The sequence below is a fragment of the Notothenia rossii genome (genome assembly GCF_949606895.1).
Source record: "Notothenia rossii genome assembly, chromosome: 1".
NCBI lineage: Eukaryota > Metazoa > Chordata > Actinopteri > Perciformes > Nototheniidae > Notothenia > Notothenia rossii.
The window spans coordinates 82,685,834-82,705,811 of NC_136912.1; the positions used below are offsets into that span (position 1 = coordinate 82,685,834).

At 39.1% G+C, this 19,978-nt stretch overlaps 1 protein-coding gene across 1 annotated transcript; it reads left to right on the top strand.

Moving 5' to 3' along the window:
• The first annotated feature begins 112 nt into the window (after positions 1–112).
• cth (cystathionase (cystathionine gamma-lyase)) lies at positions 113–13,012 on the top strand. Its single transcript, XM_079646126.1, has 12 exons — positions 113–463; positions 2,324–2,405; positions 3,935–4,030; positions 4,209–4,318; positions 4,927–5,061; positions 5,197–5,254; positions 5,610–5,687; positions 6,671–6,823; positions 7,536–7,657; positions 8,233–8,285; positions 8,667–8,805; positions 11,580–13,012. The coding sequence occupies exons 1-12, from the start codon at positions 278–280 to the stop codon at positions 11,595–11,597; spliced, it is 1,230 nt and encodes a 409-aa protein (XP_079502252.1). The 5' UTR covers positions 113–277; the 3' UTR covers positions 11,598–13,012.
• Positions 13,013–19,978: the final 6,966 nt, after the last annotated feature.

The window sequence follows — 19,978 nt, forward strand, 5'->3', positions numbered from 1 at the left end:
CGGTAGCCCGTCTTACTCAAGCAACAGGAAACGTTGCATCACTACAGCGCACACACAAGCACGCAAACAACGTTCTGCGTCATGTGTGTTGGACGCCCCCGCCGAACCACCAATCAGAGCCTTCCTGCGCTTGTTGATGGGCGTTGATTGGCTCACAGAGACGAGCCGTGCACGTCCACGTTTCCCCGATATACGTAAGGACTGTAAAGAACAGTGGCAATGCATAACCAGCCTCATTGCACTGTGGTAGCTTACACATTGAGAGGAGCGCGTTGCCATGGATCAAAACCACAAACCAGAAGAGCAGAGCGATTTGTTCGCCGGCTTTAGAGAGCCGTACAAATCCTTCGCCACTGATGCTATTCACGTCGGCCAGGAACCGGAGCAATGGAAATCAATGGCTGTAGTGCCGCCGATTTCCCTTTCTACCACATTCAAACAGTTCGGACCAGGAAACCACGCCGTAAGTAGCCCGATATGTCTTGTTCCTCAAGGGGTGACGCTATGTTCCGGTGGTATGCACATGTAGGAAGCAGACCTTATTCAGCCTCATTCACGTGGGCTATAAAGGAACATGTTAGTTTGTTGTTTTTTCAAATCAAATTAAAGTCATGTAACATTATGTCTCTGAAGCTAAATATAATATACATATATCTGATAACATATACATAGGCTATAGTTATCAGAATATATTTAAAGATATAATCAGTATTGACTGAATCACTCTTTTGTCTATGATGGATGGATAGATAGATAAAGTATTTCAATAATTCCAAACTGTACTATTCATCTTGACTGCAGGTATTTTCCCTTTTAGGCCATGTCTGGGAATCCAGACTAAAACTGGTTTGTGGGTTAAACTCAAGTTACTCATTCACTTCCAAATGCTCCCTGTAGTTCAGGTAGTAAGCTTTTTGCAAGCAAGGTTTAAAAAAAAAAAAAAGATTAAAAAGTAGGTAGTAGTCATGAATTGTTTTACATATTGCCATTCTGGATGTGCCATTGTTATTAAACTCTCACACAAAAAGCACATAAAAAGGTGTTGAGAGCAGAGGTAATTTAGGCTTACTCATGTTTATTTTTTCACACTAAGTATTAAGGAAGGAATGAGTGTTTAATGCTTCCCAGTTGTAAGGCTAATCTCGAAGCATATAGAATTAACAGCTACATCGGCCTCCTAAATGAAATTGTCAAACTAAAATAAATACGCCTATACACCGCATACGGTGATCTTCTGACCTCTCAACCTTGTTTTGTGGACCCTGGTATGTACTCCCACAATATCCTCACAGAGCTCACAATGCGTCCATTTCACCACGTTTGGAAAATATATTTTACCTTTCAAAACGGCAGCTGCTGCTCTTTCAGAAATGGGTTGACTACTCTGACAGCAACAGTTGCATAAAGCTTATCCACTGTTTGCTTTACCACAGCCCCATGTATGACTCAACAACATCCAGACTTTATCATAGCCAGCTGTCTAACATATGCTTGGGAAAGTAGGGTGGAAAATAACAAATATTTTAATTCCCAATTTAATCTGTTCATTCTTTTCTTGATTCAATGTTGCGTCTATAAAATGTCAGACAAAATGTTGTGAAAACATATCAATGTTCCCCAAAGCCTAAGCTGCGACCTCAAATGTCCTGTTTTGTTCACAAGTCAAAGATATTTCAGTTAACTCCCATAGAGGAATACAAAACAAAAACGGGAAATACTCATATTTTTAAAGCTGGATTGACTCAAACAATTACTGAATTCCAAATGATCAAAATAGTTCACGTTCAATTTAGTAGTTGTCAATTACTAACTCAAATCATTTTTGCAGCTCTGTTGAAAGTGAGTTGTTCTTCTCTCAGTTAGCCTGGTGGTTCTCACAGTTTCACCCGTGTATACACTCCCATCTTATTATTAAAGGATCCAACAATTGTAAGCCCTTTTATTTAAAAGGTAGCATCAGTAGAAAACAGCACTTTCAATGTTATAATCATTATTTTTGATGTGTTTTTTGTAAGCGCTGGCTGCAGGTGAAGGTGGCAAGCGCAAACAAGTTTGGAGGTTATGTTAAACCCTGTGAGCCTAGCATCTAGACTCGGTTTAGAGTCAACAAAGATTCTATGATAGGTTGAATCCAGTGTTCTTTTCCTGCTGGGCTCAAATGTATTAAAGCACAACTAAGCAGAGGGGTCTTGAATTACCCTTACTTGTATTTTGACTGATTTTCTTCCAAAACACTGCTTTTTGTTGTTGTTTGAAACATAGTGCACTATTACAAATGTTGATTTAGGTTACTAAAATATCTTCTAATCATGTTTTTATGTAGGGCTATGAATACAGCCGGAGTGGGAACCCTACAAGAGACTGTCTTGAGAAGGCTGTGGCTGCTGTGGATGGAGCCAAGTATTGTAAGTGATGCTATTATAACAGATGCCCACATAATCATGACCTGCATATTTTACAAGAAGGAATGATTCAGCAAATTGTTGAGTATGACTCAAACATTGATCATTATGTAAGAAATTGATTTTCCGCCTGTGATTCCTCTGACAAAAGAAGGATGTTTGGTCTTGTAAGGGAAACTTCTGTAGCAATGGAGAGTCAGGACTCAGAGAGACACGAGGAGAGTTGGAGTTTTGATGTCAAACACTGGTGGTTTATTTGGAGTAACGACCGGAGAGTTGACAAGACACAAGTTGACACAGCGGCTGCCAAACCAATTCTGAAGGACTCCTTCTGTAGCTCGAGGTTTTAACTAATTTGGAGTGTAATAATCAACATTCTTCATCAGTGAGACTTAACATTATGGACCCTGAACCTAACTAGAGCTCTCGTCCATAGAAAAGAGTGCGCGCCAGGGAACCTTCGTCCTTGAACAGTAAACTACCTCATGGCGGCTTGTGCTCTGTCATAGACTGGCAACAACAATGCGCCCAAGCTGCTCCTCCTTAAAAGAGATAGCAGCAATACCCTATGCCATGGGAAAGGAGACAGTGAGAGGAGGAAATTATGAACTGTGTCAAAGGTTGAATACCTAAGCAAATTATTCCCTAAATCCCGCGTCACACTGTCCCGAAATTGACACCCGATGGACACACGATAAAGGAAATGTTCAAATTCGGCTCTGATCGTAACAACATCGGGCCATTCATGAGGGCATCTTAAACCATCGTATGACCGCCGGTGGAGTTTCTCAGGCTCCGGCAGCAACTACGTGAGCGGTAACTTCGTAAGGCACTCGTGAGGGCATCTTGTCAAATCGTGTCATCTTCGTGTTATCATCGGTCACCGATGATAACAAGATGCCCTCAGATGCCCCTTACGAAGAGCAAAATTGGCAAATTCGGCAATTTTTTGGCATGCCAAAGATTTTGCCACCGCTCACGAAGTTGCTGCCGGAGCCTGAGAAACTCCACCGGCGGTCATACGAAGGCTTAAGATGCCCTCACGAATGGCCCGAAGTTGCTACGATCAGAGCCGAATTTGAACATTTCCTTTATCGTGTGTCGATCTGGTTGTTTTATTGCACAACAAAATCATGTAAACATATTATGTGAATAACCCAATTTGTGTTCTGTGAAACTGAAAAGGATATAATATATTATTTTGAAGGCGAGTTGACTGGAAGTTGTTGTTGCTATGGAAACAACATGACGGAGAAAACTTAATATCTTCTACATATAAAGACGGATAAAGTAAAGAACAAAGTCTGAAGATATCAGTACAGTATCATAATACTTTAACATAATTGTTTGTGTTACTTTTGTTGCAGTTGTATGTCTTAAATGTAATGTAAATGTTGCCTTCGTGTGTGGTTCGGGGCCATCTTCGTGCGAAATTCACAATTCCATATTCGTGTGTCCATCGGGTTTCAATTTCGGGGCGGTGTGATGCGGGCTTACCAGGTCTCACAGACTGTTGTGCTTTTTCCCTGCAGGCATTGCTGTTGCCTCGGGGCTGGCAGCCACAGTCACCATCACTCACATGCTCAAGGTGGGAGATGGCATCCTCTGCATGGACGACGTGTACGGAGGTGAGGCACCACTCTGTTACTGATTACTGTGTAGAATAATATGATACAACCATTTCCATATGCCACTAGAAGCCCACCATTTCCTCACACAATAGTTAATAGTGTAAAAGTGGAAGCATATTTTCTCCTGAGTTGGTTTTGAACCACACGTGGAATATAAACTGTTTTATTTTTCAAGGCACAAACCGCTACTTCCAAAAGATTGCTTCTCAAACTGGTACAGAGGTGTCTTTTGCCGACTTTACAAAGCCAGAGCTGCTGAAGGCCGCTCTCAAGCCCAACACCAAAGTAAGTCAAAGAATAATTCTTTAATAAAGTGCACTTTGTTTTGTCTCCTCTCTTTGGTCTATCTTCAAACTGTTTTTTTATCACCCCGCCCTTTTTATAGCTGCTGTTTAAGGCTTATTTTAATAAAATGTCATATAATTGGGTGTGTCATTTGGTGTTAGCCAATTTCAAAGCAGTCATTGTGAGTAAGCACTTTGTGTTCTGACGGTTCTCGGTGCAGTAAGTAAGCTGTCTTGCAGATATTTTCCAATAACAGTCATTGCTAGGGCTGTATAATATTGTCTTTTCAATTGTTATTGCTATGAAAAATGTCGCAACAATAAACACATTGTGCGAGATGTTACACCCAGGGACTAATTGAATTATTTAAAAGGTAGCATCAGTAGAAAACAGCACTTTAAATGTTATAATCATTATTTTTGATGTGTTATTTGTATCGGTGTCTTCCATGTTAAGTTGAGTGGTTAATGTTCAATACAAAAATGGTTTCAATGTATTGAACTCAACAAGTAATTTATATTTTAGAGGTATAGTAAAAGCAGAAAAAGGGCAAAACTGAGCACCACAATTTTGCCACACCTTCCTAAACCTGCTGCTTCTTTCTGTAGCTGGTGTGGATTGAGACGCCCACCAATCCCACCATGAAGGTTGTGGACATCAAGGTCTGTTCTGATTTGGCCCATGAGTTCAACAAAGACATAGTGGTGGTCGTGGACAACACCTTTATGTCTGCCTACTTCCAGGTGAGAGTGACAGATGTACACTTCATGCTCGATTAATTTCTAAACGGCAGTTTAATAGCTTCCGGCTATCAATTGAAAGGCTCATGTCGAAACAAGTCCTTAATTAACCCATGTAATTGCCTTGTGTATTCTCAGCGCCCCCTGGCTTTCGGGGCGGATATCTGCATGTATTCAGCTACCAAATACATGAACGGTAGGTTCTGCACATTTACTTATTTCACTAGCATAAGATTTATTTCCAATGTAATATAATCCAAAGATGAAAAACACTAAATTAATTCATCAGTCTGCATGGTTATGTTTCAAAATGAGGAATGAGAATGACCTGCAGTCAGTAGTTTTCACCGGCAAACAGCTCATTTGTAAAGCTTCTAGGACATGACAAGACTTGATCTACCTCAATATTTTGTATTCAAGGAATTGTTTTGTATAAATATATTTTATATAATAAAATAATCTGTTAACATTCATAGACGGGCATAGCTCAAACATGCACTCATACACATTAATATCAAAGTAACATTTTTTCCATTCTTTTCATTTGAAAGGGCACAGTGACGTGGTAATGGGTCTGGCCTCAACAAACCGGGATGACCTATTTGAGCGACTGAGTTTTCTGCAAAATGGTGAGTCGAAAGAACAACATAGAAAACTACTTAAGCAGTCTGCATTGACTAAATGCAAAATGTCATGTTGGTTAACACAACCTGTTTTTGAATGTCGTGGATTCCTTCCTTGTTTATCTATCAAGCCACTATATGCCTTAAACAGACAATGTTTGAACTAGTTTTCTTCCTTTTATATTACTTACAGTTTGAAGATTTGCTTGGCCTCCGATGGTTTGGATGGTATTAAGCGATGTGTTTGCTCAAAATAAAATAACCAACTTTTACATGTGCAACAAAGAAAAGAGTCCTTTACAATATTCAAAACAAATAAGCAAAATCAAATAAAAAACAACTTGTGTATTATTTCTTTCTTGATAATGCTTATATAACTTAATGGGTAATTATACGGTTAAAAACTGTTCCTCGACAGTGTCTTTCTAGCAGGTTGCCCATCACTGTCACTTTAGAGGAGGCACCGTGGGAATTGTAGTCTTTTATAGTGTGTTGACTACAGACGTCACAATTAGGTGGCCTTTCTTATCAAAACACAATACTAGCTCTAACAGACAAGACTGACTGCTTTAGGTATACATAACAATAGAAGAGTGTAATAAAGTCATTTAACAGAAAGTCTGCAAATACCTTCCAAAGTGATTTCTGGACATCAAAGAAGAAGCCAAATGTTTAGTGACTCTGGTGTTACCACTTTTATATCTGAAAATGAAATGTAAATTCCAGTCACAGACCTCAGAAAGTTTTGGATTCATAAATGAAGCTCATATCCTGCTGTGCAACAGTATTTGGTGGACTGGTTATTTCAACCTGACCTACATTCATTCACTAAACAACCAACATATACCCCAGAGTATAATGTTCTGCACCAATTAAAAAGCTCTTCAGAAGGAGGTTTTGTTTATGCTTTTGTTGTTGGCCTGATCTGGGTTTTGGGAAGCTTTGTGACCTCATTTTCTCCCCACCCATGTGGTCATGCCATGGTTCAGCACTGGGATGTGTACCGTCTCCCTTTGACTGCTTCCTGTGTAACCGTGGACTGAAGACACTTCACCTGCGCATGGAGTGCCACTTTAAGAACGCCATGGCTGCTGCCAAGTTCCTGGAGGCAGATCCCAGGGTGGAGAAAGTCATTTTCCCAGGTAAACTGTCACTCTAATGTAGCAAACAAGTGTGAAATACAACCCCCCCTACCAAACCAGATATTTGCAAAGGTGTGGCCGTTGTCGCTCCCTAATAGTTTACTAATGTATGTAGATATAAGACTTGTTGCTAAATCGTTAAAAACTTGGGCACATGAGCAAATGCTCCATTTTTCTCATAAGCAACTCTGCTGACAAATATTAACATGTTTTGTCTTTTTTATGTAAGGATAATGGATTCTTCATCACCCCTACCTCTAATTGCTTTCTGATTGTCATACTTGCACAAAACGCATACAAATCTTTGATTTTGGTATGTAAGGTTTGCTAATCATTCCTACCAGCTGGCTGCCGGATGTTATTAACTCATCGCCTCCCATTAACCCTTGCATTTTGGTGTTTTTTATCGTTTCCTTCTATGACCTCTACAACTACAACCTACATCTTCACCTGTAGCTGCTTGAATAGCAGTGTGAAACAAAGGAGGAGTAAACATTCAAGGGTTAGAACAAACTAGAAGAGCATGTTTAGAATAAATATGGTCTGTAACTCAAATTCAAAGAAGCTCTGAACTGCTTGCATGGATATTCAGAAATAACAATGCAAATGACCAGCGTGTTTAAACCCATTCCACCAACTTTTTCCATATTTAAGTGAGGAAGAAACATCTTATAGGCATCACCTGACTGTTTTTAACTGTCCCTCTACATAGGCCTGCCCTCTCACCCCCAGCATGAAGTGATGAAGAAACAATGCACCGGGTGTCCGGGGATGATCACCTTCTACATTAAGGGGAAACTGGAGCACGCCAGCGCCTTCCTCAGTAACCTCAAGGTTCATTTGACAGTTAATTTTGGTATTCACTATCGGCTGCTCAGTTTTGTGTGTTGTAGAAAGGCAATACTGTGAAGTGACTTTTTCAAAATAACTTTAATAGATTCCCAGACTGGTGAAGCAACATTTAAACCACAGCTATAAGGGCGCCTTAGCAAAACACTGAAGTCCTACTTGCAGATTTGTCCCGTAGCTGCTGAGGTGAAACAGTAATTACAATGTTTCACTCATAAAAGGGTGCTATAAACATGATGTTGCAATTTGCACATTTAAGGGCTGCCATAAAACTAACTGCATCTAAATAATGTTTTTGAGTACATCCCAAAAATCATAAAATGTGTTCACCTTGGCCAAGTCCTCACTAAATGGATTGCTTAAACAGCATCTTAAAAATAATTAAATGTAAGGTAATCATCAGTCCTCAGCTCATGTTCTCACAGGAAGACAAGATTGAAGTGTGTTGACATTTTTCAACGTTAGCAAAAAATATGACCATGGTGTTTGGTAACTTTCTGTAGTTGGTTACTTATCTTTTGTCTGACCTATGTTTTAATTCCTTCTTCTCCTTGTTTTAGTTGTTTGCCATAGCTGAGAGTCTTGGTGGATATGAAAGTTTAGCAGAACATCCGTAAGTATCTTTTTAAAGAATTTTCCAAATAAACATTTCATACATATTTTTTAAATGTTTGGTATTTAACATCACTAAAATGCAGACTGTGTTTCGAAAACAAGTGACAGGAACCGCAATACAGTGACAAACTTTACAAAACTGAAACTGAGCAACTGTAACCCAAGAAAGATGTAATGTTACTAGAGCACCACAAGGGGGCAGCAGATATCAAGGGAAATAATCCATATATCTATCTCTGTAACCGATTTTAATTGGGACACTTTATTTCCATTATAAAGTCTATGTCTGTGCTGTAATCCAATCTAAAAAAAAAATGATTATCTTCCTGTTTATGGCTCATATCTATGTGACACTGTCTTCTCTTCTATCATAATTTAGGGCGATTATGACCCATGCATCAGTGCCAGAAAACGAGAGGACTGCCCTGGGGATCAGTGACACGCTCATCCGGCTCTCTGTGGGCCTGGAGAACAAGGCGGACATCATCCAAGACCTGGAGCAGGCCCTGGCTGCTGCTGTGAGTAACATCCAACACCAGAGTACCAGAAAGTCAATCATCCATTTCATCAGCCGTTAAAAGGATGGCGCCACAGTTGTGGGAGGGTTTTATCATATTCTGCTCCCAAAATAAGTGATAGCACACTAACTTATTCTTCAGATAATGAAAGCGAGAGCACATGTCTTTTGAGTTTGATACAGTGAAACCAAAGAACAGCCGAGATGATTAAGAAGTGTTTTGGCTCGTTTTGCTGTGGAAAAAAAGGCTTCTTGGTTTGAATAATGTGTTGAGGCCTTTTCCATAAAACTAATGAGGGAAAAAATACCCATTTCAAGGTGAGATGGGGCAATTTTTTTACTTGATTATGGCTTATTTACATATGGCTTCTTCAAAGCATTAGGCTGTCATCACTTGGTCATGGTCTTTTCTGTGGACTGATGAAAAAACAGACGTCAGAGGGTCAATGATTGACAAGAGTGAACTGTTGAGTTGCTTCATCTTCCACTGCTACTGATAAAAAAAACGTGCGCCTGCACCCACCAGATAACCTAAATATGTTTACTTAACATCAAATCATTCTGTGGTATTTTAGAAATGTTGGTCCATTCATAAAGTAGGAAAATCTAAGAGAATAGAAAACACTTCTGAAGCTTCTTTATTTAAAAACATAATGAAACACGTTGCAACCATAATAATAAGAGGTTTCACAAAACACCTGGCATATTTAGATTTCTGGGACACTCACATTCAGTTAATTCTCATCACTTGTAAGAACTGGATTAAGACTGTAAGCAGTGGAAAAACTCCATAAGAGATTTATGGGTACTGCAATTTCAAAAACATATAGCATGATTATCTAACAAATAGGACAGATAATAAAAATGGAAATAAAAACCATTAATATCAACCTTTTTTCCTCAATTATTTTTGACATTAAGGCAAACGGTCCTAAAAGAGATGGCATGATGATGGCAGGCAGTGTTAAGGGTCTTGTCTGAGGGAGGGGGGGCTCATGGTGTCAAAAGGCCTGTGCCATACATAAATGTATTTCTATAAAAAAATCAAATTGCTTTCAAATAATGTATTTGCAAATGTTGCCACCAGAAAATTTCGCAAAAAATGTATGGGTATTTGATGAACCACTTTCTCTTTACTTAACCAAATCTCACTTCCTACGCTTAGCTTTATGGTGTGCATGATGTGAAAGAGATCTAGTTGCCACACGTGTGGTATGTAAATGATTAACAAGGCTAAATGCACCCGTTACAAGTACAAGGTTATATCTAATCTCAGAGCTCTGTGGACAAACACAATAACAAATATAATTGCTGGTGCATTATATTTGAAAGGAAATGGACATATTTCAAGAAAAGATTTAGTGGACTATCTAATTTCGAACATCTAAGAAACTGTTCCCTTATGGAGTTAGAACCAAGCAAGCTGCTACTTAAAAAAAACTCTGTATTTGACCCGTGTAGTGCAGAATAGGCCATGTATGTTAAAATAAAGACAGATCAGGCCTGGAGAAGAAAGGGGCAATTATCTTGGGGATTATTTAGGGAGAGCCAGGACAGGAAGAGTTGCAGACCAGGATTGAGTTAGGTATGCAGTGGTTGCATACTGTGAACTTTTGTCGAGGGCTGTGGTGTATTCATCCATCCCAAGTCACTCCTTATGTTCCCCTCTGAAAGGGTTATATCTTTAAAAAATGCATGCAGTCGACAATATTTTAGTTGTTGAAAAATACCAAAGTATTTCTGCTTTGTAGGCCAACAGATGGGTTATCAGAAGTACTCCAATGTGGCCAAAATCCATTCCCACATTTATGGCTCAGTTTTAGCATTTCTCTGTGTACCGGTACATTTGGCCCTCAGATCTCTAGAGCCAGTTCAGACATCTGCATTTGTATCACTTTCTTTCCACTCGATGAATGGTGTTTCCATTTGAGGTTTTATTGTACCTCTGTCTTTCTTTCTGTCCTGGTAGCTGAGCTTTCATTAAATTCACAGTATAAGATCATTCGTTTTGTGTTTTTGTACTGTATCCATAGATGCATAAAGAGAAACCTTTTATTGGATTTAAACTTCATTAAACAAGCTCTATTGTGCTGCTTTTGAGCCATAACAACTAACTGGCTGCATTACTATGAAATGTAAGTTTACGAAAACCTTTTTTTGCCCCGTCATGCAGCCGTATCCTGCATGGCGGGCTGCACCTCCTCTCCAGGATTCAGATAATGTCTCTGAATCGCTTTGCTGACCATCCGCAGCAAATGGAAATTAAATGGAGACAAATATCTCCTAATGGCGGTGTGGTTCGGGGTAAAAGGCACCTCTGATGGGTGAATCGTTTAATTGTATGAGACGGCAGGTCAGATCGGGACAGGCGGTTACATATCCGGTCAATCACCCTCATCCCAGGGTTAGTTTTGAAGGACACACTTTGCTGTTGGTTAACCATTTTGAGCTCTACCAAAGGTCAATGCCATTTGCAGCATTGTTGCTGTGAAAGGCTGGATCTGTGGTGTTTTATTGACATGTTTTCTCTGCGGCGGGCCCCTCAGTTAATCTGCGTTTGACCTGTCTTTATCGGAGACGCTTTAGCATACTGACTCAGCACTTTAAGCGTAAAGAAGATAATTGACTGTCTTTTTTTTTTCTTCAAGAAAGTGTCATTTTCACAAAAAATGTAGGTTATCAACTGGAACCTCTTGTCTGTTTGCTGCTTCCTGGCTGTACAGATTATTGATTTCACTGGTCATTCTTTTTCTTTTCCTGTTGTCTTTTTAATAGCATCCAAAGAAGAAGTGAAATGTCTTCAGGGATCCTCGAGGCTGAGGTTGAAGTCAGTCAGAGTCGAGATGAAGACCTGAAGTATCAAATCATCGCAGATCAACGCTTGCAGAGATTCAACATCAGGGAACAAGTTGTGCCATCTGTGAATAATTAACAACATTTTTACCAGTGAATTGTTTAAATACCTCTTTCTAGAATATCAGTTTTAATCCTGTTTACCTTATGCTGAGTTTGCTTTGTTTCCTTGTTTTTATTATTCAGTCAAAAGTGTTTAGTATAACTTTCTGAAGGAAAACACCATTTTATTTAAAAGAAAAGGTCTGCAATGCTTGATGAAGGTGCTATTTTGTAAGGAACACAAATGTTTTGAAAAAATAAGAAAGGTTCAATGAATTCTTCTGGCGAAAACTTAAAAAGCCTTTAATCGAATGTCTCTTAGACCCCACTTAGAAGCACAAACAGCTTTGTTTACAGCTTAAAAGACATTTCTATTTTTAGAATTTGACCATGAAAAAGCCTAACGATTGAAGGCTTTTTAACATTTTGCCCAAAGAGTGCCTTCGACCTTTTTTTTTTTTTTAAACTGTAGTTTCTGTATAATCTCGCTGTAAACGTTGTGTTCAGGCTTGTATCCTAGTTTTGATGCAGTCTCAAAACGTCACTGCCCTTAGTACTGCAGCTGTTATGTGTATTCATAATTCTCGCAAGCTTAGTGTCTTCTGTAAAAGATTACATTTAGACAATAATAATATCTTATTAGACTAACCAGGCTAATGCAAGCGAAGACAACGCCCCCATCGATTGTTGAAAAGTCAGACAGATTTTCTTTAATATTATATATAATATAGCTCACATATTTAATGCTCTTCAAAACCATTAAAATCCCCAAAAGAACAAAAGAAAAACTCCATTCAAAAAGAATGGATAAAAGTGTGTGCATTTGATTCCAGAATATTGATATGATTGATATTACGCTTAATGTAGAGTCTTCCTTGTAAAGATGAGAGGAGTCCTATTCCTCATGTTTGAGACTAATCAGGCTATAAGCCAATACATTAGGTATGTTTGGTAAGCATATGCCTTATTTGGAGCATCATTTCCCAGCAATGATGATGTTGAAGGTTTTCATAGTAACAACTGAAGGCTGCTACAGGAGTATTCCTCCTAATGTTCCTGATGAATAATTATTACTGAAACGGTAGATGAGTGTTCTTGAACTTGAGGTCAACGTGTTTGGGCTAATGAACAAAGCAAAATGTCACCCACCAAGGGCAGAACATGCGTATTTCACTCAGCCACTCCCACCTTCTGCTCTCCTCCTGTAACATGTTGCATCACTGCTCAAGTATTCACCTCATTTGGAACAGACCACTCACAATCAATGTCATTTATGTAACCGACAAATCCATTAAAATCAGTTTGCAGTAGAAGTCTCTGCGTCTCTCACTTCCTCTCAACCATTCCATTTACAAACTCGAAGCAGTGTTATTGTGAGTTCAGCATCAGTAATCGTAGACAGTCTATAAGCCACGTCTAATTTAGTCCAGGATAGTGGTGGGCTGCGCACTGTGGGGTCTTTGATTATGGATCAACAGAGCAAGTTGTCGCACTAATGACCCGACTATCAATAACATTTCCACCAGGATGCTCGGATCAATTATAATCTTTAAAATGTTAAGGTTGACTGGAACTTTCATTTATTGTAACTTACGAGCATGTAATGGGTTTTATACCTCGAAGGTGCTTCTGATCAGCCATTAGGGTTTTGTCTAAGCCATGCTGCTACCTTTTTAATCTCTGCCAAAGGCTGATTTGATCATTTAGCCGCCACAAACTCTGCCCCTGAAGTCTTAATGAAACCTGGCACGTCCAGTTAGCTTGTGTATATTCAGGGGGAAGTGGTGGAACAAATGGAAACAGGACTGAGGGAAGGCCCAGCATCTAAAGTAGAGGTGCTACTGAGGTGTTTGAAATTCAGCTCTCCTCTCACCCGGATTTGACTCATGTGGAGGGATCTTGTCGGTGAGTGTGAGTGGTTTAACTTTCTTTAAAAGCGTCATCATTCAGTGCAGGTTTGTTGATCAGCTCTCTTCAGTCAGCTGGGGACTTTTTTATTCCATCCGATGAGCCTCAAACATGAGTGTCTGACGATGCGACCAAGTGGAGACACAGTGTGTCTGCGTGGGCTTTAGATGTTTATTTTACAAATATGACTGGACTACATTCACTGCTTCATAATGTCGGCTATCATTCGTTAAAACAACAAAATGTGCGGCTTAAGTCTCGAATATAAACAAAGTGGCTGTTTTTATTCCTAATGTGTGATCTCAATCTGTTGCATCACTGATAAAAAAAGAAGCCACCCACTTGCATTTACTGGAGATCCGTCTGCCCTCCATCACATCTAAAGTCTTAGATGACATTAAGTAAGCAAATATGTAGATAAGAGCTTTAGAGCTTGGAAGGCGTCTGGCTGTGTGACAGTGGCAAAAAGGGGTTTGAAATATTGACTTGCGTTACCAGAAATCCTGTGAAGTGACATAAACTGTAAACAGCATGATCATGTTGGTCACACTAGGGAGTCTTTGAGAACTACAGCAATTCACAAAAACATACCAAAGAGATGAACGAAGCCAAAGATGTCCAGCTTTCTCTTTTTTTCTCATCAAAGTGAAACTATTCCTTTGACTTGAAGGTCTAGCACTTCAACAAATGAAAAAGGGCTGAAGTTGTCTGTTACAGCCGTACTTTGCAATCTTAGAGAATGTTCTGGCTGCCCACAAAAGTCTTATTATTTACATCATCAGTTGAGAAGCATTCAGGCAACTTCCGTTTGCCAGTTTCATCACAGCATATTTCTTTCTAGCTGTGTCTTTAGACACGTAGAAACTCAGATAACAGGAGGCTATAATAACTTTTACAAAGCAAGCTTTGTTTGAGATGGAAACATGGCAGAGACTGAATTGACTCAAAATATCCTGATCAAAGTTTGTTTGTACTTACTGACTAATGTTCCAATATCTGTTTTGTCATTATTTGACCATACCAAAAGTCAGCTAAAAATATTATTGTTTTGCTGCACCAACCAATACACAGTGATTACTAGGAAACCGTTATTAAGTGGTATAGATAAATGAAGTAAAACTTGAAATTATGTCATTTAAATGCTGTTAAAAAATCTTCACTTAGCAAGGTACCTTAATTATGGTTGTTCGCTTAAACTATTATTGTACCTGGTCTCTAGACTAAATACCCCACCAGAAGATTAAAGTCGATGATTTATCGTAGTAAATCTGTATCAGATCAAACATTGGAAGTAAAACATTTGCTTATGAGTGGACAAATGATCCCTGAATCCATAAACTGTCCTACATTTGTTTGCAGGGAGGAGAGACCTGAGGTTAAACAGCAACGGTTTGTGCACTCTGTTTTATTATCCATATGAATGACTGGGTAAATGAGAAAATAAATAAACCTGTTTCGCAGTTGACTTAAGCCCAATGTTTGATGAGGAAGAGTTTTAACAGCAGTCATAATTACAGATCTGTGTTACCGATATTGAATTGGGCACATTGTCCTTTTTTCTAAAGTAGATTTAAATAAGACAACCAAATGGACCAAACAAATCCAGTCCAGCTGACCTTCAGAGCATCACAGTTAATTAACAGTGCCATGTTATATAGCTGGGTTGCATTGGACGTCCACATTGATGTTCATTTTTACTGCATCTCCGCCATGCCTTGTTTCTTATAAATGTCAGCGCTGCCGGCTCTCACACTCACGAATACTATAAAACAGTTTAATCTCACACTTCACAAGGCTTTTACGAAATTGAAATGGACAGGAAATGGCCAGTTGTTTTCACAGATTACTCTGCAATTGTTTAGAATTATCCTCTTGGTTTGAACCGAGGGTAACCAAGAAAAAATCTATTTGAGGGACTGCAAATGAAATAAAAACGATAATTACACGTCTGAAGGGTTTCAGACCCCATTTCTTCTCTCAACCACTCTGTGTTCGAAAGGGTAAGGACATAATTAGACCTGTATTGATTTTTAATTATGTAAATGTTGCTGCTGTTCTGTGAAGACCAGAAAGAACAGCTTCAGGAGCAGTTGTTGATCTTGTGAGTGGTTAGGTATGTTAACCCATTTATACTTACAACTGAACTGCATTAGAGGTCAGTGATCGAAAAACAAGTTTGCAAATGTTGGCTGTTTCTCTGTGGTTTGACTAAATGTCAGTGGATGTACGCTTAAACACTGCTGTCATTAAATATATATATATATATATATATATATATATATATACAGTGGGGCAAAAAAGTATTTAGTCAGCCACCAATTGTGCAAGTTCTCCCACTTAAAAAGATGAGAGGCCTGTCATTTTCATCCTAGGTACACCTCAACTATGAGAGACAAAATGAGGGGGAAAAAATCCAGAAAATCCCATTGTCTGATTTTTAAAGAATTTATTTGCAAATTATGGTGGAAAATAAGTATTTGGTCAATAACAAAAGTTCATCTCAATACTTTGTTATATACCCTTTGTTGGCAAAGACAGAGGTCAAACGTTTTCTGTAAGTCTTCACAAGGTTTTCACACACTGTTGCTGGTATTTTGGCCCATTCCTCCATGCAGATCTCCTCTAGAGCAGTGATGTTTTGGGGCTGTTGCTGGGCAACACGGACTTTCAACTCCCTCCAAAGATTTTCTATGGGGTTGAGATCTGGAGACTGGCTAGGCCACTCCAGGACTTTGAAATGCTTCTTACGAAGCCACTCCTTCGTTGCCCGGGCGGTGTGTTTGGGATCATTGTCATGCTGAAAGACCCAGCCACGTTTCATCTTCAATGCCCTTGCTGATGGAAGGAGGTTGTCACTCGAAATCTCACGATACATGGCCCCATTCATTCTTTCCTTTACACGGATCAGTCGTCCTGGTCCCTTTGCAGAAAAACAGCCCCAAATCATGATGTTTCCACCCCCATGTTTCACAGTAGGTATGGTGTTCTTTGGATGCAACTCAGCATTCTTTCTCCTCCAAACACGTCGAGTTGAGTTTTTACCAAAAAGTTATATTTTGGTTTCATCTGACCATATGACATTCTCCCAATCCTCTTCTGGATCATCTAAATGCTCTCTAGCAAACTTCAGACGGGCCTGGACATGTACTGGCTTAAGCAGAGGGACACGTCTGGCACTGCAGGATTTGAGTCCCTGGCGGCGTAGTGTGTTACTGATGGTAGCCTTTGTTACTTTGGTCCCAGCTCTCTGCAGGTCATTGACTAGGTCCCCCCGTGTGGTTCTGGGATTTTTGCTCACCGTTCTTGTGATCATTTTGACCCCACGGGGTGAGATCTTGCGTGGAGCCCCAGATCGTGGGAGATTATCAGTGGTCTTGTATGTCTTCCATTTTCTAATAATTGCTCCCACAGTTGATTTCTTCACACCAAGCTGCTTACCTATTGCAGATTCAGTCTTCCCAGCCTGGTGCAGGTCTACAATTTTGTTTCTGGTGTCCTTTGACAGCTCTTTGGTCTTGGCCATAGTGGAGTTTGGAGTGTGACTGTTTGAGGTTGTGGACAGGTGTCTTTTATACTGATAACGAGTTCAAACAGGTTAACAAGTGGAGGACAGAGGAGGCTCTTAAAGAAGAAGTTACAGGTCTGTAAGAGCCAGAAATCTTGTTGGTTTGTAGGTGACCAAATACTTATTTTACCGAGGAATTTACCAATTCATTCATTAAAAATCAGACAATGTGATTTTCTGGATTTTTTTTCTCATTTTGTGTCTCATAGTTGAGGTGTACCTAGGATGAAAATTACAGGCATCTCATCTTTTTAAGTGGGAGAACTTGCACAATTGGTGGCTGACTAAATACTGTATATGAGAAGAACGGAAAGGAAACAACCAGTATAATCCAATGTAGCTAAAAAAAAATGGCTGAATTAAATGTTTTAATGCCAAATCTAAAAAAATACCAACTTTAACATTAACTCTTACCAACATTCTACCTTCAAGATTAAATTCAACTGATACGGCCACTGAACAAGCTGATCTTTAATGAAGATATATTGTTAGCAGAGGTCTGCGTTGTGTTTATGACAACCAGCCTTTAATGTCTGCATCCTTGTTACAGTAGGTATTGATCAGGGCCAGACTGGCACCGTGTCTTTGAATTATAAAAGGTCATGCTTGCAAGAGAAATATCTGCAAAGAAAATTAAATTGTACTTACGTACGCACCATTTGGTGGAGAACTTTATCCATGAACTGCTTTTTTTTTTCAAAATATAAGTGTATTTAATTAACTTAACCCAGATATGATCAAGTGAATCCTATGTTAAGTGGGTTGTTCAATCAGACGCAGCACACCATAAACACACACAAAAAATCTGAACCTAAAGGCACCAAATGCACACGCAGACTGTAGCTTGCAAATGTATACTTCAAAGGAATAAGTATTTGCTGAGTAACTTCTTTTGCTTTTGTATACTTAATATAATATATTTGGGTTCAGGACTAATCAAACAGACCAAACAGTTTATCAATGATGAAAAAATGGTTAGTTGCGGTTCTAATAGATATGTTAATGATATGCTTTATGTTTCTGTCCTTTAACACTGAAGGTACACTAGAGCTATATGACTTGGAGGCCTTCCCATGTTTCATGTCAAGCAAAGGTCAAAATATGTGCATGTTCTTTACTTGGGGCTAAAATCTGTACCAGCACATGAATGGAAGTTGATCAAGCAGAAACTTGCATGTTTTGTCTCATTATTACCCTCCATCTGCTGAGATGTATTGTATCTGTCATCTGTTCATTTTTTCAAGAGGACATCAACACACCATGTGTTTGCGGTGCCTCGCCAGAGAGAAAAATGTCCGACAGGAGTCCATCAGATCAGACAGAAGAATGAAGTGCCTCCTGAGAAAGGAAATGCGTTGTCAGTACTAACACGTGGGAGATGGATGCAGGTTAGCTGGAGGGAATATTTCCCCTGCTCCTGACCCTGTCGAGGAGAGGAATCAAATCTATTATTTACAATGTAAGGTGTTTTGTTGACGTACAGAGAAGATTCTGCTCTCCCTCTGACTCAATCTGATGTTTCATTTGTTTCCAAGAAGTCCTTGTCTTTGCTGCTGGAAACTCATCAGTGGAATAAAAAAATCCCTCCTTGATTGAATTCAGAGTTGAAGCACAACAACCCCCTCCGTCACTACAGATGAGTCCGACCCTCAGTCATTCACACTGTGACTCACAGCCAACAGAGCAGCACGTTACCAGATACTGAGACCACTAAGAAAACATAAGATTTCTGTTCTGTTGAAGCAGATAACTAAAAGTGTCTGAAGCATGTCATGAAACGTGTCAGTATATTTTGAAATGTATACGTCTAAAATATAATACACAGTAATAATCAATATACTGTACTTAAACTGGTACAATTTAGTTAGATTGATTAGCATACAGAATAGTAAAAATGTATAATAATACTTTAGAGTTATACTTATCGAGCAACTTTAATGAGAAAAAGCAGACTGAAGTTAATCACTAGCATTGCCGGAAAACTAACAATAAAGGGTGGAGGTATACTCTCCTGTATAACGCTATACGAACATGATAATATAAAGGATATACAAATAACAGCTACAAGATCAAGAAAAATGAATGTATATTTAAGCTTGTTTTTTCCATTTCTATATTAGAAAACACGTTCTGGCTGCGCTGCCAGCATTAACAGTAAAACCTGCTAATGGTCCAAAATGCCTCGTCCTCAACCATCCAAGAACAGCTAATGTTTCTCCACTTTCCACCACTCTCCTCTGGCTCTGTATTACTGCTCACATTCAGTTTGAGTCACTAATGCTCACTTGCAGTGGCCAGGAGAATAGGACCTGAACTCCCTCATCAGGTTAATGAGCCTTCTAGTTCAGCAACATCTGCAAATAACTACCACACGTTTTCTCTCTTATTTTCCACCCTTCTTAATCTTTTTATTTTTCCAACCTGCTCCATCTCTATTTTTCTGTCAATAAATATAATTTGCAATGCACAGTCAGTAATTATAATCATTTTTACAAGATACAGATTTCCCCAACAATTGGTGACAGTTTGAATGTATCCCATGCAAGATAAAGGCTCTTAATACATTTATATTAGAATATCTTGGATGCCTTTACTGACTCTTCTGTCATAATGTGTGTGTAATTTGTTTGTTTCATGTTTTATTTTTGTGTTATGTCATATTGCTGCAAAAATAATTGTATTTAAACTGAAATTCACTTGAAAAGCAAAGAAAGACCATTTAACTAAACAAGATGCTCTGGTACCTTCTGAACCACACAATCAGAGCACTTGTCACACTCTGCTCCCTCACTCACCAATGTTGTTG

Bases quoted from the DNA above. Each gene is read 5' to 3' on its own strand.
- cth (XM_079646126.1), top strand. From the start codon at position 278: ATGGATCAAAACCACAAACCAGAAGAGCAGAGCGATTTGTTCGCCGGC. The intron at 5,062-5,196 runs GTGAGAGTGACA...GTGTATTCTCAG, and splicing joins TTATGTCTGCCTACTTCCAG to CGCCCCCTGGCTTTCGGGGC. The intron at 5,255-5,609 runs GTAGGTTCTGCA...TTCATTTGAAAG, and splicing joins AGCTACCAAATACATGAACG to GGCACAGTGACGTGGTAATG.